The sequence below is a fragment of the Carcharhinus amblyrhynchos genome, chromosome 9 (genome assembly GCF_965287045.1).
Source record: "Carcharhinus amblyrhynchos chromosome 9, sCarAmb.v2.hapA, whole genome shotgun sequence".
NCBI classification, from domain to species: domain Eukaryota; kingdom Metazoa; phylum Chordata; class Chondrichthyes; order Carcharhiniformes; family Carcharhinidae; genus Carcharhinus; species Carcharhinus amblyrhynchos.
The window spans coordinates 24,472,419-24,500,023 of record NC_137332.1 but is presented as its reverse complement, the minus strand read 5'-3'; the positions used below and the strand labels follow the sequence as shown (position 1 = coordinate 24,500,023).

The 27,605-nt window shown below is 39.6% G+C and overlaps 1 protein-coding gene across 2 annotated transcripts in view; it reads right to left on the bottom strand.

The window, feature by feature from the left end:
* ptprfa (protein tyrosine phosphatase receptor type Fa) overlaps positions 1-27,605 on the bottom strand; it is a 488,466-nt gene that overhangs the window by 82,007 nt on the left and 378,854 nt on the right. For both annotated transcript variants that reach the window (XM_080195322.1, XM_080195323.1), the window contains 3 exons: positions 26,365-26,571; positions 15,964-16,115; positions 8,110-8,222 (listed from right to left, as the gene is read on the bottom strand). In XM_080195322.1, the coding sequence (XP_080051448.1) occupies positions 8,110-8,222; positions 15,964-16,115; positions 26,365-26,571 (472 nt within the window). The remainder of the gene's footprint in view (positions 1-8,109; positions 8,223-15,963; positions 16,116-26,364; positions 26,572-27,605) is intronic.

Sequence of the window (27,605 nt, the reverse complement as noted above, 5' to 3'; positions counted from 1 at the left end):
AGTAGAAATTCAGTGTTTTGACAGCTCGTGCGCCTACCAAAATATTTTGCAACAAGTTTTGTGATTGGATGGTTTACAGAACTATGTTTAGTTTTAAATGTAAATATGGTAACTTTGGAATACACACAAATACCATGGAAATTGAGGCTGTGTAGATAACCAAAGGGGATACTGCTCAATTAGTCAAATTGGAACTGAGATTAGCTTCTTTGAGCAAAAATGATCTTCATGGCAGAGCAAGAAGAAATATACAGATAAAATGCAGAAAAGACACAGGACAATTAAACTAACTTGAATTGTTTGGGCAACTGGGGACACTTGGACCTGTGAAGAAAATGGGGCAGAAACATTTTTTTTAAAAAAAAGGGGAAGAAAACAAATTAGCTTTTACCAGAGGACAAGAGACCGATCTCAGAGTTAAATAGGTGAAGGAACAGTTATATACTCAGAGGGTTCAAATATGAGCAGCTAACTCTCGGACTTGGAACACTTTCATCACATGAATGGTGGCAGTTGAAACACCAAGCCGCGCTGTACCAAAGATTATTATCACTTCGGTTTCTGAACTGACATAAACCTTCGAAAACACAATATTATTCAAATAAAAGGAAAGAAAATATAATTAGTGTTTCTGCATTATTATTGGCAAGAAAGTACTCAAAGTATACTCTACAGTTAATATATACTGTATATAATATATACCTTATAGTGCTTGGTAGCACTCAGATTTGACTCTCTATGTGAACCCCTGAGTATATTATAGTTGTTTTAGAGAGCATCAATACAAAAAGAAAAACAAACCAAGAAATAAACTTAACAATACAGATGCTGCTTTACATTCTACTTTGATATCTTCCATGCAGTTATGCAAAATAAAGCCTGCTTTACTAAGAAAAAAATCCATTCTAATGTACAATTTTCATGTTGAATCTCAATGTTATAGTTATTATTTTGAGTTTCATTGGTTAATGTTTCCTATAGACTTATCCAAGCATGCTCTTTTGGAGGGGAAGGTGATGGGAGGAACAGTGGGATATTGGAATAGTCCAGCTCATGTGTATCTCTTGGGTATATCTGTTGTTTTGTCTAGTGAGCAGGAGTGCTTGGCACTCCTGATCAATCCTAACCAGCTTAATTTTGGGAAGAATGCTGCTTCTTAACATATCTGTTTTTTTCTAACCAAGACACATCATATCAAATTGGTTACTGGGGTCATTATGCAAGTTAGTCTGTGAAGAGGAATACTGCAGTTAGAGATTCAGTGGGCACATCTCATCAACACCATATTCCAAGATGCTATTTTTAAGTTAATAACTTATTCATTATCATGTGGTCCCTTGGTTGATTCATGTGTCTGATGCTCTAAAGTGCATTGTTTCAAATGTGAAATTTAAAGACCAGTATTTAAATTAGATCAAGGGGGTCTGAAAATAATTTTGATCGCTTTTTTCTGAAAACATTTTTCAAATTTCTGCTGGCCCATTCTCATAATGCCTGATTATTTTAAATTAAGTACTGTAGTAGTGTTTTCCCACTGGCCTCTGACACAGTGGGTGGGATTTTCTGGCCATGCTTGCCCTGAAACCAGAAAATCCTGCCTAAGGTCAACAGACCTTTGCGACGGAAAAATTCCTCCCAGCATCTCCTTTAGGCATTTACTCTCTCAGAGTGTCCTCATCTTCAAGTGCTGTCTAACCCTGTACAGTTCAAGGATATGTAACATTATATAATTCAGGCAGTTAGTGATTTTTCTAAACCAGTTATCACAAGCAATCATACTATTTGAAACACATGATTCATGCACCAATATAACTGTCTACCATCTGTAATGATGGTGGCGATGTTCAAATTCATTGTTTTATAATAGTGGCAATCAAATCATTTATTTACCAGATGTTCACACTAGAACTTTGGGGTGTTAAGACGAAAGATCCAGGCTGGTTGGAGTGTAATACTGTGACTTTAATTTGAACAGGATAATTATATGGCATTATGCTAATTTTAACTGGTATCTTGCTTATTTGCTAATCTCACTGCACAATGCCAATTTCACCTGTTATTTCCCTCATTTGCAAGATCATTATGTCAATTGCCAACTAGGCAGTCTGTTGAAATATTTCTTTTAATTATCATCCGGCAGTTTCACGCCATGACAATATTTTTTCTTGAGACTAAGCAACACAAGTTCAACAGATGAGAGTAAGTCTATGTCACAATGTAAATCTAATAAGACCAAGGAAGCAAATTCCCCACTCTTGCATTCTTTGAGCAACCTTTATTACTCAAATGAGAACTGAAGCCTCATTGAAGAGGATAGGGTGATGAAGGATATTTGGCACACGTCTAGTTTGCATAAATTCACTTCTTTATCCAATAAATCTACTCTGAACCTATTCCACACAAAAAGCACGAAGTCTGCTCTCTGTAGTGAAGACTAAAAGTGACATAATATTCTTATAATAGCTTACCTCATTATCAAAGAATTATGGAAGGATATAGTACAAAAGACTACTCGATTCATTATGCAAGTACTGGCTTTTTGGTAGAACTACCTAATGAATCACACATTCCATAATCTTCTTCTGTAGCCCTGTAAAATCTTTCCTTGCTACTCAATTTGCCTACAGCTTAAAAAAAAGATTTTCAACCAACAATGCCTGGTGTGGATGTCCCAGCTGCTCTAGGTCTATTGACTCAATGGAACATGTCTGACTGAAACAGGCAGCATGACAGAGGAAAGTCAAATGTCAAAGGTTAGTTTATTACCTCATGCATATTGCAGCGTTACTTGTAAATGTAATTGGAGTGAACAAAAGTGACTGGAGTGTAACTACTGCTGCAGATGGGCAGAATCATGACTTGTGCACAAAAGCGTTCGATTTTTATTGCAGTTATCGTCACAGATTTTTAAAGTCTGCTTTTTCATTTAATTAATGGTTTAGATTTAGGCTTCTTTAGACTACTTCAATTCAATCTCTGATTTTAATTTATATATTTCAGTTTTGCTTTTTCATTTCCCCCTTGATTTTTTTTTGTGGGAAGCAGACTAGGGGAGTTACCTTGAAAATGTAATCAATTCAAGTTGTTTCAAATATTATGCAATCAAAATCATCATCTAAAATATTGGAAGGGTTTATAAACATAAGGAAGGAGAAAATATTAAGACAAAGGTATTTAATCGTCTGGCTAAGTATTAATGCAGTGATACGTAATAATTTGGGATTAATATAACTACAAACATATTAGTTGTTAGCCAAATTATTTTTCTTGGGGTGGAAAATAAACTTGTAAGACAAGATGTCTGTAGATTACTGTTTATTTAGTTCCCAGCATAATCTCACTGGAGCAGTGGCAGAATTTCATAATTTCTGAGATATAATGTTTCTTTCTGAATAATGCTACTTCTGAAAACAACAATGCACAATAGAACCTGGTACATTCCCCACCCTATTCTACTGATGGAGAAATTGCCAAACTCCTGAACTTCATGTTGACAAGTGTTAATTGACACAACTTAATCAGACCTTGAAAAGTATCTATGTTAACTTAGCAAAATGCCATATGAGGTAAAATACAATGGAAATAGTTTTTAAGCTGTAACCCCCATCTTCCATTACTTAAGATTATTGAGAAATTGTTCTGTAGACATGATTTATGTGAACTGACAAGATATTTCAAGTGTGATCAACTGCAAAGTATCATAAATATCCCCTTAAGCATCATTCATTCCAAAGTAAATATCAGATGTTGACTAGAAGCATTGTGGATCTAAGAAATAAATTAACAGAAGTTTGACCTTCCGCGGTGAGAATGGATAGACTGAGTGTACTTAGAGAGAGAAAAACAAAATGAACAGGCAGTTCCCTGGGCTGTGAAGGGATAAGTAGGGTAGCTCAAAATACATTCAATGACTATGCTCAAATACGCCAAATATTGAAACAATTCCACTGAATGGATGAAAGAAAAAGGGAACTAAATTGTAGTAAGGATAGGAGCTTCTCTATCTCAGGAACATTTTCATACAGCAAGTTCAGATTGGCATGGGTCCACTTATCCAAATTGGTGACCATTTCACAAACAGTCATAACCAGATGGGTAGCTCTTTGCACACATCAACCCACATAGATTTTGTTATCAATTCCAATAGCCCACAAAAATAATCTGCTATCAGAGAATTTCCAAAACCAAGTTCAAACTGATGTGCAATGCTATAATCTGGCATGTGCTGACTCGTATACTGTAATGTATACCAGCATATAAATATAATAAAGCAACAGAAAACATCACATTTTCTCGGACAGTACAGACATTCCTAACCTTGGCAAGTACAGTACTGAGCTAGGAATGTGTGAGAAGTCAGGCAGGAACTATTTCAATAATTCTTCAGTTGTTCTTATAAATACACAGGTACACAAAGATGACATTTATACTTGTCATTTCCAACTTCAAAGTCCCTAGTAAGCAATTTTTAAGGTGAAAGAAATAGTTGTTTGCCAAGTCATAGCTCAGACAGCACAATAAAAACTAATGAGATGTTTTGACGACAAAAACCTTTTGTCTGAGGTTGCTTTCAGTCCCACCATTCTGTAATCAAAGGAATTTAAGACTTGACATTTCATTTTTTTGGGCTGACACCTAATTTTTTTCTGAAGCAAGTTCATTGCAAAACACAACTCACTGTCACTGTGAAACAATTGGATTTTGTCTCCATCCATGAGACCATATTAATGAATGTTAACATGCTACACAGCCCTTCGAAAAGAGTTTAACCACTATATGTTAACACTTTTACTGCTAAAATCTATTCTCTGACAATGTGATCAGCAAGCAATGTCTTAAAATTTTGAGCAAAATATTCAACATTGCTGTGAAACAAAATTACCACTGAACACAGGTGTATGGTTCTCTGAAATGTGCCCAGATTTGTAATATAAACTCACCAGATTGATGGCCCTAATAATCATTGAACCTCTACAGTACAGGAGGCCGCCATTCAGCCCATCAAGTCTGTACTGACCACAATCCCACCCAGGCTCTATTCCCGTAATCCCACACATTTACCCTGTTAATTCCCCTGAAACTAGGGTCAATTTAACATGGCCAATCAACCTAACCCACACATCTTTGGACTGTGGGAGGAAACCAGAGCATCTGGAGGAAACTCAAGCAGACATGGGGAGAAAGTACAAACTCCACACAAACAGTGACCCAACGCTGGAATTGAACCTGGGTGTCTGGAGCTGTGAGGTAGCAGCGCTAACCATTCCAGTTCATAATAGTATGAACATTACGAGAACTTTCATGATCACAATGCTTTCAACTGTAACTCCCAACAAAGTGAGCTCTTGATCTCAGTATTGACATCAGGAGGTGCTAAGCAGAGACTGTGCACCCTCTTGTAGGAAGTGAGATAAATTTTCAATACTTCCACTAGAAGGGGTTAGGAAATCGGATAACTTGATGGCTTTCAGTTGGAGAATGAAACGCACCCAAATATTCATCATAAGATCCTGAAAACTTAAAATGGGGAAAAAAAATGTACAAAATTCCTGAGGCCAGACAAATGTATGTAAAAAATAATGATAGTGCTTTCTTTAGTCAATCAATTTTATTCATGTATGATAATTTAGGCAGTTATAGTAATCCATATAGGTAAAAATAATTTTATGTCCTCCACATTGTTGGTTGGGGTATTTGTTAGGACAAGAGGCAGAATTAGAACCTCGAGTGGGCCAGGCATGATGGCCTCCTTCAACTATACAAATTCTTAACATTGAAATTCTGTTATTTGTCCCAAGTGCTTGGATTTTACTGCCAAATAGCTACCTTAAAATTATATACATGTTGCTTCACTTTACAATAATCCTCTTGTGTGACCGTTGCCATTTATTCATTAACCCAGAAGTAATCATAGAAACCCTACAGTGTAGAAAGAGGCCATCTGGTCCATTGAGTCTGCACCGACCACAATCCCACCCAGGCCCTACCCTCATATCCCTACATATTTACCCACTAATCCCTTTAACCTACACATCTCACAACTCTAAGGGGCAATTTTAGCATGGCCGATCAACCTAACCCACACATCTTTGGACTGTGGGAGGAAACTGGAGCACCCGGAGGAAACCCACGCAGACATGAGGAGAATGTGCAAACACCACAGAAACAGTGACCCAAGCTGGGAATCGAACCCAGGTCCCTGGAGCTGTGAAGCAGCAGTGCTAACCACTGTGCTACCATGTTGCAATGACGTCGGACTGGGTGGGCACAGTAAGAAGTCTCACAGCAGTAGGTTAAAGTCCAACAGGTTTATTTGGTGGCACGAACTTTCAGTGTGCTGTCCCTTCATCAGGTGACTCACCTGATGAAGCAGTTGAAAAAGGACCTGTTGGACTTTAACCGGGTGTTGTCAGACTTCTTATTGTGCCCAGAAGTAATGCTGGTGTCACATTACTGATAGTCACAGCAATCATTAGTATTAAAAAATGTAATTAGGATTATTATGTTAAGAAATAAGCACACAGGGACATAATTTAGGATATTTGCCTTTGAGATTTAAAGTTAAACTATTCCAATTAATTCATAGTTTTAATTTCCCTCCATGCCTATGATTTGAAATTGGGAAAAGTCAGTTTGAGATGAGCGAGTGAACGAGGCAGCTTGAGAGTGATGGTGAGAACAAAAATTGCTTCCTTCGTGAAGATTTAGAACATAAATAGGCAATGTGTTTTATTTTAAAATGCTGTATGTCATCTCTGATGATGTTATGTAATCTTGCTCTAAACATTTGGCACTGCCATTCATTACACCATTACAAGTATTGTTACATCAATCTGAATATAACTTTTGATAATCAAGCCGCTCAGAAATGGGGCTCAAGTTCATCTAGATTGAACTTGATCCTAAATCAAAAATCAAGATCTCATGATCTTTTCTAATAATTTTCTCTCTCTCCTAAAAAGATGGGAAGTACCTTAAAATTTTACATGACTTGAAACATGAAGTTGGATTATTACATATATTTATTCTTATAATTCATATATTCATTTGTACAGATTATCAGTTTATGAGTACCTTGTCACACATGAAGATCAGCAGATTAACAAAGGGTGCCTCAGAGCTTGAATTTATTGCATGTAATTTTATTCTCCATGCAAGAATTGATACAATTAGATAATTACATAATTTATAAGTATACAAATTAGCTCTCAGGAACTAAGTATTTGCATATTATCATGAGTTTTGTGCTATTATGGAAAACATCTGCAGGTTGATATAGTGGTTTTGAAATGTTTAAACAGACAATTCTAGAAAAAATTAGTTTGGCAAGTTATGCTGGAAAAGCGGATCATTAAGAAAAGATCAATACCCAAGATACTGTTTCTGTAAGATTTGTTAAATTTTGGGCAGAATTTTAGTATATGTTGTCTGATTTAGGTTGGATTGAATTTATGCGTTTCCTACCAAGATTTCTGAAGGGCAAGGAAGAAAATAATGAGAAAGAACATTTGTTGCATCTAGTCACCCCTGCTGCAATCTGGATAGCTATGTATATTAGTTATCTATTCTGAAGGAGTCATATTCAACTCAACACATTAAATCTGTTTCTCTCTCCATAGATGCTGCCAGATCTGCTGAATTTTTCCAATACTTCGTTTTTATTTTGTATTAACTACATCTATCTTGCTGCAGCTACTATAATTTCATAGCCCTCTAATTCCTTCCTCGATATTTCACTTCTTTAGTCGTAAGCTATGAAGGCAAATTGTGCGATCTGAACCAGTATTTTGGTTGTGCTCAGTTTGTGCCTGGATAGTTTAGTACCAGAGTCATTTAGCCATAGGCTTTTTAAAAAATCTAATTCTTATTTTGAAATGAACATACAAATATAAATTCACCACCACTGACAGCAGGAAATAAAATATTCTGTTAAGTGGAGCAATTAAACTGAAATCTTTTAATGTGATCTCAGAAGGGCAGAATTTTGCATAGATTTAACTTGGTAACAAAAATAGTGAAGTACCCTTTAATTTAGATTTTGATAGATTGTCTCCAGCTAATGAGGAATACAACAGTGATTTTCTTTGAACTTCAATCTCAAATGTTTACCTGGAGTTTGGTAGTTTAGTCGTCTCATTTCCACTGGATCCGAAGAGTGTGATAGCAATGGGTCTTTTCCACCAGGAACATCGTCTTTTGCAGATGGAGAGTTTGCTCTTTTCCTGAACCAACCACATGGTATTATTACCGCAACTAATGATTGAAATGAGCTATTTTCCACAAACTACTATTAACTCACAATGTTGTAATCCAGAGACGGAAAGCAAGTTTCTGTTTCATGGTTAAATAGTTTGTTTCTGTTCAATTACGTGATATGCATGAATTTTGCAAGAAAGAAAACCTTTCTTCGGACAAAGCAGCGAAAACTGACTGTTGCTTTCTTGAGTATATTTCAGCCCAGAGGTATGGTACCAATAATACATATGGTGATTGTAAAAATGCAGTAAGTCATTTGTATTATTGTTTGTTATAGCATTCGTATTTCAATTAGGAAAACATTTTTTGTAATTAAGTACACAATTAAATTAATTGTAATTAGAAATGTCATCCGACTTAAATTATTATTATACATGCCATGACCCTAACAATAATATCAAATGAAAAACAAAGTGCTACTAAGAACATAAGAACATAAGAAATAGGAGCAGGAGTAGGCCATCGAGCCCTTCGAGCCTGCCCCGCCATTCAATAAGATCATGGCTGATCTGTCGTGGCTCAGTTCCACTTTCCCGCCCTCTCCCCATAACCCTTAATCCCCTCTCTTATCAAGAACCCATCAACCCGCTTCTTAAAAATATTTAGCGAGGCAGCCTCCACCACTTCAACAGGCAGAGAATTCCAGAGATTCACCACCCTTTGAGTGAAGAAGTTCCTCCTCAACTCCGTTCTAAACCGCCTCCCCCTTATCTTGAGGCTGTGCCCCCTAGTCCTACTGTCTTTTTTGAGCGGGAAGAGTCTCTCCACCTCTATCCTATCCATCCCATTCATCATCTTATACGTCTCAATGAGATCTCCCCTCATTCTTCTAAACTCTAACGAGTACAAGCCTAGTTTATTCAGCCTCTCCTCATAGCTCAATCCCCTCAACTCCGGTATCAGCCTACTAAACCTCCTCTGCACTCCCTCCAGGGCCAAAATATCCTTGCGCAGGTGCGGCGCCCAAAACTGCACACAGTACTCCAGTACTAACAGCAGGTCTGGAAGTATTTGAGGGAAAAACAGAGTTAATGGTTTGAGCCCATTATGACTCTTAAGTCATACAGACTCAAAACATGAACTCTTCCACTTTCCATAGATGCTACCTGCTCAGGTTTTCCAGCACTTTGTTTTTATTTCAAATCTTCAGGATCAGCAGTATTTTACTCTTATTTTACAATAATATTCACTGATATTTACCATTATATCAACAGTTTTCGCCTTTAACTTTTATATGCCAACCTGTTCCCTATGCAAAGCAAATCTGTAAATTTTGGGGAAAAAAAGACCTGTGACAATTGGAAACTAAAACATAAAAATAGAAATGTGGAGTTTCAATAGATATACTTGGGATGGAAACATCAATTTCTGATAAGTGGGTCTCTCAGATATTTACTAGCCTTTTCTCAATTCACACCGATTAATCTGCTGTGTATTTTCAGCAGGGTCAAGTTCTAATCACCATTTTAACAACAACATAACCAATCACACAAGCAAGTTTCATAGCCATTTGTTACAATCATCAGAACTTGAACAAGCTTGTTTAATGTGAACCAAAGTCAAGATTACTATCATCAGAATCCACATTACTTTGGTATCTGTCAGATTTTATGTTTTACAGCTGTGTGCAATATTTTGATTCTAAAAATGGAATAAAGGATGGCATCATTTCTGCAACATACTTTAGCACAGAATAATATGTCAGCTCCAGCTCTCAGTTCCCATGAACCAATCTTGCCAGTCTCAGCAGTGCCATTATCAGATCTTAAACACTATCGCCTTTCCTAATGGGAAATGAAGGGACTAAAAATTAGAAGACGATTGACCCCGTGTGGCTCTTTTCTTATCAATCCCAATGTCTGATTTGCTAAATCATGAAAGCGGGTATCCTGCTTGCTTTCTTTAAGGTGTATGGAGGAGCAAATGTGAATGCTGGAATGGGAAGCATATCTGGACTGCCCACTTTAAGACAATATTACTGTTATTAGTATGAGTCTTACCTTTCCTGCTTACTGTATCCATAAGGTGGCAAGAAGAGAAAAAAATAAAAAATAATTATTTTGTTTCTGCTTGAAACAGTGAAATGTTCTCTCTGCCTCCTCTCTTCACCCTCTGAGAGATTATAGGATTGGAAAAACAAAATGTCATCTTACAGCCATGCTGTATCTTGCAGCCGTGACTGTGGCCCTCTGATACCCACAATTCTGGGTGGTTGCATGGGGGAAGAATTTAAAGGAGGCATTTTGGTCCTGAGGTAAGGAAACCATCTCCAGGCAACTGCCAGAACATAAGAAATAGGAGCAGGAGTAGGCCATCTAGCCCTTCGAGCCTGCCCTGCCATTCAATAAGATCACGGCTGATCTGAAGTGGATCAGTTCCATTTTCCCGCTCTCTCCCCATAACCCTTAATTCCCTGTCATAAACCTATCTACCCGTCTACCTGCAGGGAAGCACCTGGCAGTGTTCCCAGTTTGTCCTCACTACTGAGCAGGTAGCAATGCAGGCTAGATTCTGCCCGGGCAAGATGGAGGCAATCTCACAATGAGGAGCTACCTCAATGTAAGATTCTCTAATTTTGCTTCCGGACCTGTCTCTAAGCACATGGTTGTGGGACCAGGAAAATTTAGCCCAGGGTGACAGCTCAGATAGTCTAATTTACTTGGTAACAATTTAGGATATTTCTTCCTGACACTAAAGCAACAAAAATAGTTGAAGAAAGGATCTTCCAATGGCTCATTTAATAGCAAATGTGCTGGCACAACTGATTAAAAAATTAGGAAAATACCTAGGAGCAAACATTATACATGAGTATCTCTGGAACAAAATTGAGCTGTATCCCTCACAAACATTATTATACCAACTGTAACTGAATCACAGTAAGGTCATGTAGATTTATCTAAACAGAATCATCTATACATTTTACTTTGGGAAAGAGAGAGAAATAAGTCAAATAAATAAAACAGTTGTGACTAAGGGATGAGAAAGTGAAATTAAAAGAAAGCGGAACACATGTGAGGAATAGAGAAGCAGAAACAGAAGAGGCAGAAAATGACACAACTTAATTGCTGTGACTCTACAGATAATGCAATGGCATCAAGAGAATAAAACATTAAGAGTATTGAGATGTTTGTAGGGACATTTCAACACTGTCAAGTTAGAAACATGGCCATCTGCCATAAACACAGTAAAAAGTCTGACAACCCGAAGGGGGTAACCCCGAAAGCTAGTGAGTATATTATCAAATAAATAGGTTGGACTAAAACCTGGTGTTGTCAGACTTTTTACTGTGTTTACGCCAGTCCAACGCCGGCATACCCACATCTGCCATAACACAGCCTTTTCAGCATGAAAATTCACACACAATTATTAAATATGAATCTCAATTTTGATTAATGTAGAAACTGGCTTTATTCCATTTTATTGTTTCAGTTCTTGGCCCTCTCAACTGTCTGAGAATAAAACAGTTGGTTCACAACCTTGCATCATATTTGACCACAAGATAGGATTCCAACAAGATATTCTCACCATCTCTGAGACCACTTATTTTCACTTCCGCAACATCATCTGACTTAACCCCCATTTCAAGTGATCTGCTGCTGAAACCTTCATTTATGCCTTTTCCTAGCTTTCAAAGCACTCCTGGCTGGTTTCCCACATTCTACCTGCTACAACGTCATCGGAAACTCTGTTACCCGAGTCTTACTTCACACCAGGTCTTAATCTAGAGTCACAGAGATTTACAGCATGGAAAGAGGTCCTTCGGTCCAACTTGTCATGCCACCCTGTTTTTGCCATTAAGTGAGTCCCAACTGCCTGCATTTGGCCCAGATCCCTCGATACCCATCTTACCCATATAACTGTCTAAATGCTTTTTAAAAGACAAGATTGTACCTGCCTCTACTACTACCTCTGGCAGCTCGACACAGACACTATCCACCCTGTGCGTGAAAAAAATTCCCCTCTGGACCCTCTTATATCTCTCCCCTCTCACCTTAAACCTATGCCCTCTAGTTTTAGACTCCCTATCTTTGGGAAAAGGTGTTGGCTATATAGCTGATCTACACCCTTCATTATTTTATAGGCCTCTACAAGATCACCCCTAAGCCTCCTACAGTCCAGGGAAAAAAGTCCCAGTCTATCCTCTTGAAGACCAGAGTGGTAGTCTGTGTATGGAATCAAAAGAGATGGGGGAGATACTAAATGGGTTTTTTGCATCTGTATTTACTGAGGAAACGGACATAGAGTCTACGGAAATAGGGCAACAGGTAGGGGGGTCATGGAACCTTTACAGATCACAGTGGAGGAGGTGCTGGCTGTCATGAGGCAAATCAGAATGTATAAATCCCCAGAACCGAACAGGGCATTCCCACAGACCTTGAGGGAGGCTAGTGTTGAACTTGCAGGGGCCCTGGCAGACATATTTAAAATGTCAATATTCACGGGAGAGGTGCCGGATGATTGGAGGGTAGCTCATGTAGTTCCGTTGGTTAAAAAAGGATCCAAAAGAAACCCAGGAAATTATAGGCCAGTAAGTTTGACGTCAGTGGTGGGCAAGTTATTGGAAGGTGTGATAAGGGATAGGATCTACAAATATTTGGATAGACAGGGACTTACTAGGGAGAGTCAACATGGCTTTGTTTGTGGTAGGTCACGTTTGACCAATCTATTAGAGTTTTTCGAGGAGGTTACCAGGAAAGTGAATCAAGGGAAGGCGGTGGATGTTGTCACCCTGGATTTCAGCAAGGCCTTTGATAAGGTACCTCATGGGAGGTTAGTTAGGAAGGTTCAGTCATTAGGTATACATGGGGAGGTAGTAAATTAGATTAGACTCTGGTTCAATGGAAGAGGCCAGAGAGTGGTTGTGGAGGATTGTTTCTCTAAGTGGAGGCCTGTGACGAGTGGTGTGGGTCCATTGTTGTTTGTCATCTATATCAATGATCTGGATGATAATGTGGTAAATTGGAACAGCAAATTTGCTGATGATACGAAGATTGGAGATGTAGTGGACAGTAAGGAAGGTTTTCAGAGCTTGCAGAGGGATTTGAACCAACTAGAAAAGTGGGCTGACAAATGGCAAATGGAATTTAATGCAGACAAACGTGAGGTATTGCACTTTGGAAGGAAAAACCAAAGTAGGACGTATAGTGTTAATGGCAGGACTCTGAAGAGTGCAGTTGAACAGAGAGATCTGGGAATACAGGTACAGAATTCTCCAAAGTGACGTCACAGGTGGATAGGGTCATAAAGAGTGCTTTTGCTACATTGGCCTTTATAAATCGGAGTATCGAGTATAAAAGCTGGAGTGTTTTGGTAAGGTTGTATAAGGCATTGGTGAGGCCGAATTTAGAGTATTGTGTACAGTTTTGGTCACCTAGTTACAGGAAGGATGCGAAAAAGGTTGAAAGAGTGCAGAGAAGGTTTACAAGGATGTTGCCAGGACTTGAGAAACTGAGTTACAGAGAGAGATTGAATAGGTTAGGACTGTATTCCCTGCAGCGTAGAAGAATGAGGAAAGATTTGGTAGAGGTGTATAAGATTTTGATGGGTATAGATAGAGTGAATGCAAGCAGGCTTTCTCCACTGTGGCTAGAGGAGAAAAAAAACAGATGGCACGGGTTAAGGGTCAAAGGAGAAAAGTTTAAAGGGAATATTAGGGGGGGATTCTTCACGCAGAGAGTGGTGGGAGTGTGGAATGAGCTGCTGGATAAAGTGGTAAATGCGGGGTCACTTTTAACATTTAAGAAAACCTTGGACGGGTTTATGGATGAAAGGGTGTCAAGGGATATGGTCCAAGTGCAGGTCAGTGGGACTAGGCAAAGAATGGTTCGGCACAGACAAGAAGGGCCAGAAGGCCTGTTTCTGAGCTGTAATTTTCTATGGTTCTATCCAGCCTTTCCTTACAATTCAAACCATCTTGGTAGCACCAAGTAAAACTTTTTCTGCACTCTTTCTAGTTTGATAACATCCTTTCTATAATAGGGTGACCAGAACTGTATATAGTATTCCAAGTGTCTTACAATGTTGCGGATAACTTCAACAAGAAGTCCCAACTCCTGTATTCAATGTGCTGACCAAGCATGCTGAATATCTTCTTCATCACCTTGTTCACCTGTGACTCCATTTTCAGGGAGCTATGAACCAGTACCCCTAGATCTCTTTGTTCTATAAACTCTCTGCAATACCTTACTATTAACTGAGTAAGTCCTGCCCTGGTTTGATGTATCAAAGTGCATCACCTTGCAATTATCTAAACTAAATTCCACCTGCCCTTTATCAGCCACTGGCCCAACTGGGCAAGATCCCATTGCATTCCTAGATAACCCTTCTTCACTATCCGCTAAGCCACCGATCTTGGTATCATTTGCAAACTTACTAACCATGCCACCTAAATTCTCATTCAAAATATCAATATAAATGACAAATATCGGTGGACCCAGCACCGATCTCTGAGGCACACCACTGGTCACAGGCCTCCAGTTTGAAAAACAGCTGTCTACAACCATTCTACCTGTTTTGTCATCAAGCCAATTATGGGTCCAATTGGCTACTTCACTCTGAATCCCTTGAGATTTAACCTTATGCAACAACCTACCATGCAGTACCTTGCTAAAGTCCATGTTGCCTGCACTGCCCTCACTACCTACTTGGTTATGCCTTCAGAAACTTCAATCAAATTTGTGAGACATGATTTTCCACTCTCAAAGCCATGCTGACTGTCCATAATCAGTCCTTGCCTCTCTAAATGCCTATAGATTCTGTCTCTCAGAATACCTTCTCACAACTTACCCATTACAGACGTTAGGCTCATCATCCTGTAGTTCCCAAGCTTTTCCCCGAGCCATTTTTAAAAAAGGCACAACATTTGCCATCCTCCAATCTTCAGCCACCTCACCTCCGGCTGCTGATGATTCAACTATTTCTGCCAGAGGACCTGCAATTTCCTCCCTAGCCTCCCATAATGTCCTGGGATACACTTCATCAGGTCCCAGGGATTTATCTACCTTGATGTGCTTTAAGACTTCCAACACCTTGTCTATAATATGTACACTCTTCAAGACATCATTATTTATTTCCCTCGTTCACTAAAATCCATGCCTTTCTCAACAGTCAATATTGATGAGAAATATTCATTTAGGATCTCACCCATCTCTTGTGGCTCCACAGATAGATGACCTATTTCCCCTGTTCTCACTGATTTACACTGGCTCTGAGTCAAGCAATGCCTTAGTTTTCAAATTCATATTCTTGTTTTCATATCCCTTGCTATCTTTCCAGTCCTATATGCCTCTGAGATATTCACAATCTTCTAACTCTGGTCTCTTAGGCATCCCCAATTTAAATTGTTTCACCTTTGGTGGTTTTGTCTTCAGTAACTTCGGCCCTAAGCTCTGCAATTACCTCCCCACACCAATGGAGCTTTCTCCCATTAACTTTAATTAAAATATGGCTTCTTGATGTTACACTAGTAAAATGCTGCCTTGATGTCAAGCGCAATCTTTCTAACCTTAACTGGGACATTCAGCAGTTTCACTCATGTTTGAACCAAGTCTGTAAATGAGATCTGGAGTGGAATGGTTCTGGCAGCTTTAATTTATTTTGCAGTTTCGATTAACAATTGAGAATACACCCCCATTTGAAAGATGAACTGTCTCAACATTGATCTTGATGACATTTTCCTATTTTCACGCAACTTTGTGATCATCTCACCTTTTGAACAGAAGGATAGCAATGACAATGATGATAATTAACACGACAGCAAGTACTGGTCCCATCACCCACAGCATCTCAGGGTCATCCTGTGCAGATGGACTGGGTACCTCCACCAAGATTGTGTCAGAGTAGGGACTAGCAGCATACATCTGAACAGAAAAAGAGCACAAAATAATATTACTAATACTTACTTAGATATATCAACTGACTCAGGTCACTATTTTTGTCTACCTATTATCAGTTTAATGCTTATTTAATATGAAAAAGGGTCAATTCCCCACATCAATAAATATTAAATTGTTAACTTATGAAGCTTTTACAGCTAAGTATTTTTCTAAATCTGCCCTTCTCCCAAAGGCAGGAATTAGATTATGGTTCTGCAGACTGCTGAATGCATTTTGGTATCTGAAGTAGAATTCTGTTCCTGTGAATTTAACACAGCAAATAGGAAGAGGTTATTTGATTGTGGGTGGGGGCGAGGGGGTGATGGCTGTGGGTAGAACACACCTAACAAGGGGTCAGTAGGTGAAAGCCTGTAATGGGAACTTTGGCACATCTAAGCTCTCAGGAGCTCAAAGGCACCAAAGTCATTTGCAGAGAACCATGATTACCCCAATTAAGTGAGCATAAGAGGATCGTAATGGAAATGTAAGGATACGTGAAGAGGAAGTGGAAGAATTTAATAGAACAGGTAGCAAGAGGACATAATAAAAAAAAATCAACAGAACTCAGTAGAAAAGCTACTGTTCTCTGATGACATGCATGAGGAAATTGAGGCTATTATAATTTTTTCTAATATTCTTGAATGTGTTGTTATAGGAAAGGATTGAAAGCTTGTGAATGTAACATCTTTGTTGAAAAAGGGACGAAGAAATAAATCAACTATCCCTAGTCAGCTTCAGATTATTAAGTTTCTAGAGGCCACAATATGAGGTAAAATTAACAATTCACTTTGAAAAACATGAGTTAAAGACAAGCAGTGTTAATTTGTAAAAGGCAAAGTCGTACTGGACAAATTCACACTGGAATAACTAGTATAACTACAAAGGAAATGAAGTGGGTGCTAAAGAAAATTTCCAAGTGCAATAAGATTCCATGTAAAAGCTTGTGAATCACAAAAAGTTAGTTCAACAAGTGATTTGGATGGCAAGTGGAACATTGGCTTTTACTAAAAGTAGAATTGAGTATGAAAGCAGGCAAGTATTGCTACAGCTATACAGGGCATTAGCAAGAACGCACATGGTGTGTTGTGCACCGCTTTGGTCTCCTTAAGATATAATTGCATTAGCAGTTCAAAGAAAGTTCACTCAGCTATTTCCTGGGATGAAAGGGCTACCTAATTGGACCAAGAGCCACTGGAGTTTAGAAGAATGACAGATGACTCTATCGAAACATACAAGATCCTAAAGGATCTTGATAGGATGGATGCTAAGAGGATATTTCCCCTTGTCAGGGAGTCAAGAACTAGAGGACACCATTTGAACATTAGGATTTTTAAAAATTCGTTTGTGGGAAATGGGCATCACTGGCAGGCCAGCATTTATTGCCCATCCAGTTGCCCTTGTTCAAGGACAGTCGAGAGTCAACCACATTGCTGCGGCTCTGGAGTCATGTCTAGGCCAGATCAAGTAAGGATGGCAGACGTCCTTCCCTAAAAAGACATTAGTGAAGCAGATGGGTTTTTCCATCAATCTACAATGGTTTCGTGGTCATCAATGGATTCTTAATTCCAGATATTTTTTATTGAGTTCAACTTCCATCATCTGCTATGGTGGGATTCAAACCCAAGTTGCCAGAACATTAGTTGAGATTAGTTAAATTTGTCTATTTAAGACAGATGAAAAAAATTATTTCTCTCAGAGGCTCTCATTAGGCTTTGGAATTCTCTTCCCCAGACAGGCAAGGCCCTTGAGTATATTCAAGGGCAAATTAGATTTTTAATAGACAAAATAGGCCAGGGTTATGTGGCAGGGTGGGGTGCAGGCAGAAAGTGAAGTTTAGGTTAGAATCAGATCAGCCATGGTGAGACCAAAATAGGGGAGCAGGCATGAAGGGCTGAATAACCAACTCCTGCTCCTACTTCTTGTAATGTGGTATTAAAAGGAGAATTTCATGGATTAAAAAGTTGATTTTTTTTTTAAAACAAGGGACAGAAAGTAGTGGTTAATAATGCAGTCTTGGGACATGAACATTTATCAAACTATCTCAGGTGTTAGCTTTACAACCGTTGCGTTTCTCCCTGGTCTGGAGAGATCTGTGCCTGTGCGAATGTGCTTGGATGTATGTTCACATAATCGCACACACACAAACAATGTGGACTTGGACACAGAAGTATAATATCAAAATCTGCTGACAACGCAAAGCTACAGAGGATGGTTAACTGTGAAGAGGATTTAAGTGACTTCAGGAGCACAGACATTTAAATGATAGAAGTTCAAAAAGGGAAGGGAGATTTGGAAGTGCAAATACATATTTCAAAATGTGGGTGTTGATAAAGCTATAAAAGAAAATCGTAAAGTGCTTTGTAAAGAGGGGCATACAGCACGGACATCATGCTAAGTCTGTGCAAATCATTGGATAGGCCATAGTTAGAATCTTGCTCCCAGTTTTGGGAGTTTCCCTTTCAACAGTAACAGGGATGAGTTATGAGGACAGTCTGAAGAAACCTTTTTCCGATATGAAGGCAAGGTGCGATCTGATAGATAATCAAGTTTGTGAGGGGTTTCATAGGAAAAAAAAGTATTTCCACTGGTGGGTGAGTCAGTGATTAGGAAGTAAAACTTTACTTGAAAGTTTATTTTATTTACGTATAGGGTTGAATGTTACACCCAATATTGTCCCACCCACCCCAATCTGCCTCCAGATTAAACAGGTAAAGTGCTAGGCAGTCGCCTATTCTCAGATCTACTGAAGCTCTTAAGTGAGTAGATGTTTCAATTGAACAGATATTTTGTGCCTGTCTTCACGGTAGAGGATACAAATAACATCCCAGAAATAATTGTGAATTATGGACGGAGGAACTTAAAAATTACAATCACCATGGAAACGGTATCAAAAAAATGATTAAAATGCTGCTAAGATAGTAGATGCATTGATTTTAATTGTTTTAAATTCCCTAGATTATTGAATGGTTCCATCAGATTTGAAAACAGCAATTATGACTCCTCCCTTCAAGAAATGAGGGAGACAGACAGCTGGAAATGAAAGGCAGTTCAGCCTCACATCAGTCACAAAGGAAGTGCTAGGATCTATTATTCAGGAGGCTATAGCAGGACACATAGATAACCTCAATGTAAAAAGGCAGAGTCAACCTACTTTTTAGAAAGGAAAATCATGTTTAATTTATTGAGGTTGTTTGAGGAAGTAACTAGAGGTTATTATTGGCACGGTGACACAGTGGTTAGCACTGCTGCCTCACAGTGCCAGAGACCCAGGTTCAATTCCAGCCTTGGGTCACCGTCTGTATGGAGTTTGCACTTTCTTTCTGGGTCTGCATAGGTTTCCTCCCACACTCCAAAGATGTGCAGGTTAGGGGTTGATTGGCCATGCTAAAATGACCCTAGTGTCAGGGGATTAGCAGAATAAATGTAAGGGATTGAGGGAGTAGGGCTTGCATGGGATTGTGGTCAGTGCAGGCTTGATGGGCTGAATGGCCTCCTTCTGTACTGTAGGGATTCTATGATAAAAGCTCATGGTATTATGGGCAATATATTACAATGGATAGAGGATTGATTAGCTAACTGAAAGCAGAGTAGGCGTAAGCGGTTCATTTTCCATTTGACAAGATGCGACAAGTAGGGTGCCTCACGGATCAACCATTTGCCATTTGTATCAATGATCTGGACAAAGGTCTGGTTGCTAAAGTTTGCAGAACTCTGAGGTACAGTAGGATTTGGGTGTCCTGGTACAGGAATCACAAAGTTAGTATTCAGGTACACCAAGTGGTTAGAAAGACAAATGAATGTTGTGGTTGATGCGTGAGGAATGGAATATAAAATTTTGCTGTACGTGTACAATCAATAAGGTTAAGTTTGTTGATTATTAAAGCTAGTAGTTTTTGTCAAAATCAAAATATTCCTAATTTCTTCCTCAACAGTGTACAGTTCTGGCACCCAAATAATCCCACTGTATTATCTAGAGTTCTGATGTACTCCGGTAGAACTAAAAACATTAGTTCATAGCTAAAATTGGGATTTAACCATAATTCTTTCCTAATCATGATATGAATTAGGAGGCTTAAAAACTAAGCAAAGATAAGAAAGCAGATCGGCAATACTAATTCTATAACAAGTTTCTCAGCGAACAGTTGCTACATCTTGTTATGAATATCTAGCTAATGGTTTATAGTAATATTTTAGAAGTAATTTTTTAGAAGCTCTAGCAAGATTGAAAGTTTAATTATATAAAATGGGACATATGCAACTAAAGCAGCTTAAAGACTATTACACTTAAAAGGTTGGGGCCATGTTGACAAAAAGAGTTAACAGCTCAATAGACATGGTTATAAAACATCAGGTGAGTTTACTTTGCTGGATAATTGGAGACAAGGTGCTTATGCTGTTTGCAAAGACATACTGTCCAGAGAGGTGATCTGTTTTGGGAGTTAGAACTACAATTAATAATAGCATTCAGTGAGCCCACGAAGGCAACTTTATTATAAAGATAGGTGGGACTTAAGAAGAACATAAGAAATAGGAGCAGGAGTAGGCCATCTAGCCCTTCGAGCCTGCCCCGCCATTCAATAAGATCATGGCTGATCTGTCGTGGCTCAGTTCCACATTCCCGCCCTCTCCCCATAACCCTTAATCCCCTCTCTTATCAAAAACCCATCAACCCGCGTCTTAAAAATACTTAGCGAGGTAGCCTCCACCACTTCAATGGGCAGAGAATTCCAGAGATTCACCACCCTTTGAGTGAAGAAGTTCCTCCTCAACTCCGTCCTAAACCGCCCCCCCCTTTATCTTGAGGCTGCGCCCCCAGTCCTACTATCCTTTCTGAGCGGGAAGAGTCTCTCCACCTCTATCCTATCCATCCCATTCATCATCTTATACGTTTCAATGAGATCTCCCCTCATTCTTCTAAACTCTAACGAGCCTCTCCTCATAGCTCAACCCCCTCAACTCCGGTATCAGCCTAGTAAACCTCCTCTGCACTCCCTCCAAGGCCAAAATATCCTTGCGTAAGTACGGCGCCCAAAACTGCACACAGTACTCCAGCTGCGGCCTCACCAATGCCCTATACAGCCGCAGCAAAACCTCCCTACTTTTATATTCAATCCCCCTTGCGATGAAGGCCAGCATCCCATTCGCCTTCCTGACCACCTGCTGCACCTGCAAGCTGGGTTTTTGCGACTCATGCACAAGGACCCCAAGGTCCCTCTGCACCGTCGCCTGCTGCAGTTTTTCGCCCCGTAAGTAATAGTCCTTCCTACCATTATTCCTACCAAAGTGGACCACCTCGCACTTGCCAACATTAAATTCCATTTGCCATTTCCTGGCCCATTCGCCCAGCCTATCTAGATCCTTCTGTAGACTCTCCACACCCTCCGCACAATTTGCCATTCCACCAATCTTGGTGTCATCAGCAAATTTCGACACCCTACACTCGGTTCCCTCCTCCAGATCATCTATATAAATGGTAAATAGCTGAGGCCCCAGCACCGACCCCTGGGGCACTCCACTAGTCACCATCCGCCAATCCGAATAGCACCCGTTGACCCCCACTCTCTGCCTCCTATTTGACAACCAATCCTCTATCCACGCTAACACCCTACCCCCAACTCCATGTCCCCTGACCTTCTGCAATAACCTCTTGTGAGGTACCTTGTCAAACGCCTTCTGGAAATCAAGGAAGACCACATCCACCGGCTCTCCTCTATCCACCGCCCTAGACACATCCTCATAGAACTCCAGTAAATTTGTCAGACACGACTTCCCTTTAACGAAACCGTGCTGCGTCTGCTCTATCAAGCAATTCCTCTCAAGATGCCTCGCTATTTCCTCCTTGATGACGGATTCTAACATTTTACCTACAACAGACGTTAAACTAACTGGCCTATAATTCCCTGCCTTTTGCCTGGCACCCTTCTTAAACAACGGCGTAACATTAGCCGCTTTCCAATCTTCCGGCACTTCCCCGGAATCCAGCGACGTCTGGAAAAGGTTCGAGGCTTTCAATTTATCTGCGTTTGCTGCGACAGAGGGCCTGATTTTACCATTTTCATTCTAAGTGCTGAATGTGGGCACAATTCAGATCCGACTTGGAAATCTGCTTTTAGACGCCCCCATACACGCTCAGCCTGAAAAAAAATTGTGAGTTCGAATCACGCTGTGGGCAGGGCCTAGCTTGCCCAAAATGATTGGAGCTCTGAACTGCACACGCGCAGTTAGAAAAGAATTTTAAAAAGCATGCCCGTGGCAGATCGCTCCCGGGCCGCAGAAAGTCGCGAAAGCAGCCCAGAAGTGAAAAGCAGGAACAATGGCACCCCCCCCCGCCGCAGACATCACTGTCCCCTTTATCCAGCACCCTCCCTACGACCCCCTGCTCCCCCTCCCAATTGATCGCTTGCAGAGTGGCAGCAGACCCCATGAACCCACCCAACAGAACACGAGAAATCCATCTGGCCTCCCCCCCCGCCCCACCCAAGAGATACATTTTATCCGCCTCACTCCCCTCCCACAGCCCCCCCAGTAATGATGTGGCTTCACTCCCCCCACCCCTCCAGAGAATGATCTGGCCTGACGCCCCCCACCCTTCCCCATGCCAAGGAATGATCTGGCCTCGCTCCTCCCTCCCCAAAGAATTATCTGGCCTGTCTCCTCCTCTTCCCTAACTACCGATCTGAGAGAGAGTGAGTCATTGGGAGCTCTGAACTCGCCTCTTTAGCAACTGGAGTGCCCGAAACAGACTTTTATTTCACATGTCCACTTCGGCGCAATTCTGGATTGGTGAATGTGGTGGTGAAGGGGGGAATGCTGATAAAATTGGGTGGGCAGTTCATTAGTTCAATTTAAACGCATGCAAATGCATTTAAATTGCCGTTGTGCCCGTTTCAGGCGCAAATCGGATTATAACCATTCCCGTGCCTCGGTAAAGTGGCCCTTCGTGCAGATGTGGGCGCAGATCACGTTAATGGCCTCATGCCCGACTTTACCACATTTTCGTGTGGTAAAATCAAGCCCAGAATGTGTTCTGTGGCAAGGGAAAATACCACGTGAAAAAGATGCTGTTGTGAGCAGGTTTAGCAGCAAAAGTGTTACTGTTGCTAGCTCTGTGTAGCTGTGGCTCACAAATCCCAAGGGCCGTTTGATAGCTCCGTGCAGTTAGGCTCAAGAAAAGTTCTGGAGAGCTGAGATGGTGGCAGAATGTTACTTTCTTCATGCTCTTAAGTCTTGGGTGCTATTTAAATCTTGGTGTAGTTGAGGAGATTGAGGCTTGTTAAAATCCAGGGGCTGTGCCAGTCCAACCGAGCCAGCTAATTATCAAAGAGCTAAAATTGTGCCACTGAATAGTGTCTAAAATGCAGACTTGGAAATTCAGAGAAATGGAGTCTCGAAAAACAGAACTGAAACCCTGAAAGGTGTTCAATCATTGAGGCAGTCCTAGCTAGAGTGGCTTTCAGGGCATACAGAGGGTTGATCTTCAAAATAAAAAGGTTAGTGTCCCAATGAGGGCTAAGAAATCCGTGTCTTTGCCACAATTGCTATTTATGGCAGTCTGGAGTGTGTTTGGCCACAATTTGCTTATAAATTCACACGTATGTCACATTAACCCTGAATGTTAAAGTATAAAGCAGATAATGTAAATAGTTTCAACTTTCTGACCTTGTCTTATAAAACTTATTTTAGTTTGTTCAAAACCTGTGGAATCTTGTGTTGTTGCTCATTTAGTGTGTGTCTTGAATCTCAAAACTTGTCTACTTTGAACAAAACATATTGGCCCTTAACCAGATCATATCAAAAACCTGGGAGTCTGCTTAAGGATCACAACAATCTGACTTGCAATCTAAATTCAATGATTAAGCAACTTTTCTGAGGTCCCTCAAGCAAGGAATTAAGCCACCCATAACAATCAACAAGTTCTTGTGCTGCCACATTATTATAATGTTCATATAAATTTCAAAATCTATCAGCTGATGGTACATTTCCCTTATTTATAATTCTCAAGAGCCTGATGAAACCACTTTCCTTGGCATTACTTCACACTATAGAGCTAATTGCCTGTGCAAGATGGTTTCTCCTGAAATATGACTACATTAAACTGTAATTCAATACAGGAGGAATGTTTTTTCTTGCTGTCAGATAAATTTAGCGTCCAATTTTTCTTTGGTGCTGTGTGACCCTATACTGAATGCATTCAGGGCTGATGAATAATGAAGAGTTTGACCGGTCCTAATGAGCCATTACAGAAAAATGAGCTCAGAGCTGCATGTGAGCCTGTTAAGAACCTTAACGGAAAATTAGCATCTTGATGTCTACATAAAGACATTTGGGCAAGTCCTCATTTCACAACTGCAACAGGTTTGCAAACATTTCATATAAATCAAAACACTAACACTCTCTTATTGTGATGACTGCAAAAATGAATACTCAACCTCTTCTCCCACTATGCATTACTGAGATTTTCTGATGATTACTCTTCAGACATTGCACATTTACCACTTTGTTTTAAAATCCTGTCCGAGCACAATGAAAAACTGTTTACAAAATAATTCTGAGAATTTGAACTGTATCCACATGAAAATACACAACCATTATGGTTTTCTCAAATATTACGAAGTATAATTTAAAACATGTTTTTGATCATTGTACTGAAACTTGTTGACAGATCCAAGGTCAAATCCACCATCATCGAGTATTGCAATTTGCGAAATTTCTAAATTCAATACTTTACTAGTCAGAATTACACTTAACACAAGGCAGTGAAAACAAAATGCTTTACTGCCAATGAAACATTTTTGAGGTATGGTCACTGTTGAAAAGCAGCAGCCAATTTTTGCACATTGAACTCCCCCAAACAGCAATGTGGTCATGACCAAATGACCTGTTTTTATCATGTGACTGAAGGATAAACATTGGCCAGACACCAGGGATAACTCCTCTGCTCGTTTTTGAAATAATGCCAAGGGATCTGTTACATTCACCCAAACAGGCAGATGGAGCCTTGATTTAATGCCTCATCCAAAAGATGGTACCTCCAGTGAGAAGTGTCAGTCTTGATTTTTGTACTCATGTGCTACAGTGGGACTTGAACCTAGAACTTTGTTGCTCAAAGATGAGCCTTGGCTGGCATTCATGATACGGGTGGCAATTACTTTGTGCATTAAATGGTTTGCCATTTTATGGAGAAAAGCTGGACTTAAATGGCATTTCAGAACTCAGAAGAATGGGTCTTGAAAAGTATGGTCATGGAAGTCAATCCTTTCAGATGTGTGAGAGTCAATCAATCATAGAGAAAGGAATTACAAACTTGAGATGTCAGGACAAGCAGCAGTATTAAAAATTTTGTTTATTTAGGCACAATTTTATTGCAAAGCAGCATTTCTGTTTTACTTTGTTACTAGTGTTACAAAATGCTTTCGAAAGTCATCCCACTTGACATATAGAACTCAGTCACGAGGCCAGAGGACATAGTACAGCCATCAAGGAGTTGTCAGGCTTCAGAAGTTGTACAAGAAAGATCAAGTTCAGTATTTTAATTTCTTCTGTAACAAAAAAATTAAAAAGACACAACCAAAACACAGAAGGGGATACCTGCAATGGAGGCAGTATTGTGAAGGTTCACGATTGGTAACAGGAAAGAGAAAGTTCCCTTATGAGAAAAGTTTGAATAAATTCTATGTTCCTTTAGAGTTTAGAAGAACGAGAGATGATATTACTGAAATGAACAAGGCTCTGAAAGAGCTTGATAGGAGAGGCCTGCGAGGTTGTTTCCCCAAGGTGGGAATCTAAAAGGTAGGGCATCTCAGGATAAGAGGATGATCATTTAGGACTGAGATGAGGGTTAGTTACTTCATTCAAAGGGCTATCAATATGTGTAATCCCAGAAGGCCACCGTTGAATATATTTAAGGCTGCGATAGACAGGCTTTTGGTCTCTGAGAATCTTGGGATTAGGATATTGGGTACAAAGTGGAGTTGAAGTTCAAGATCAACCGATTGATTGGCAGTGGAGGCTCAATGGGCCATATAGTCTGTTCTACCTCCCATTTCTTACGGCCTTGCAAGTCATAACAGTAGGGTTTTATTTAGCAACTGTACCACTTCAATTTAAAAAATATCAAATTTGACGTACAATGTTTTCCACCTAAATTTATCTGAGAGAGCATTCAGAAATTTTAATCCAAACGAGCACAAAAATTAAAAGTTGCAGAAATTTCAAAACACATAGGTATACTTACTGTATCTTTTTCCTCTAATGCTGCCAGAACAAAGCACAAGTAACTGTGGTTGGGAGAGAGTGGTTTGTTGTAAAACCCTCCATAGGTTTGTTCATCTCCAAGTGTAAACATATCTGGTAGCTTCTGCAGCTGAGCAGCAATATATGGCTTCGATCTCTCAGATTGACGTCGTTGCCGGATATGTTGCTGGTTTATACCTTCAAACAGCTAAACGTGTAAAGCAAATGCAATTTAGAGACTTCTCAAATTCTCCCAGTCACAACACAACATGGTACAAATTCACAAGTAATGGGATACACAATGGGAATGCACAACCTGAACATCATTGACAAAAAAAAAATCAAGTCAACTAAATCCCATATTATTCCCATTCTCAGCTACCTGGTCTTCGGAAGTACTTGAGGTCAAATATTTCCCCACAGAAAAGGAGACAAAAAGCTGGATGGCAAGTCAATATTCTTGCGAATTTATGAATTGTGTAGTCAGATACTGTCAGAAGCCTGGCTGTGCTCAAAAAACTAAACAATGAAAATGTAAATGCATCATCTTTCTGTGCATTCTACTGCACTGGTTCCAAAAAATGATCTCTCTTGTAAAAGTGGGCCTAGAAGATTGCTTTCTTAACACTCCATAACATTTAATTTTAATTTACAATCTTGGTGTTGGCATGAACCAGTATTTAAAATCCAGTCAGCCAATGCTCACAAATGCTGACTAAATAAAAATTACATACATCTTGTAATACTTTGCATGACAGAACAAAGAAAAAAAACAAAATATTTTTCTGGACTATTAACTTACATAAAAATGATTTTTTTTTCTAAATACAAAAGGAAGATTTCCTATATGCTAATTATCACTGAGGACCCAAGTTGTTCTTGATGAAGGATGAATTATGAGTGAGTAAAGAAGTCTGAGTATTGCACTGATATTTACTAAGTCTCAGCAGTGCTGGGTACTTACTCTCCCATACGGATCAGTGGATTAGGCCTTTGTACATACATATTGACAATAGAACACAATGTTAACCTACGTATTGCTGTGATTTTGATATCATTTTCCTCATTTAAATAATAAGTTGTCATCCAAATTTTATGGTTGGAGGTGCAGTAGGACAATGAAATATTAAAATGAGACAACATACCATTTACTAACAAATGCTCTGTACATATCTGACAAATGGTCACACAATTGACTCATTAGTGACGTAAATGATAGCACATCAGAATTGCATAAAATAC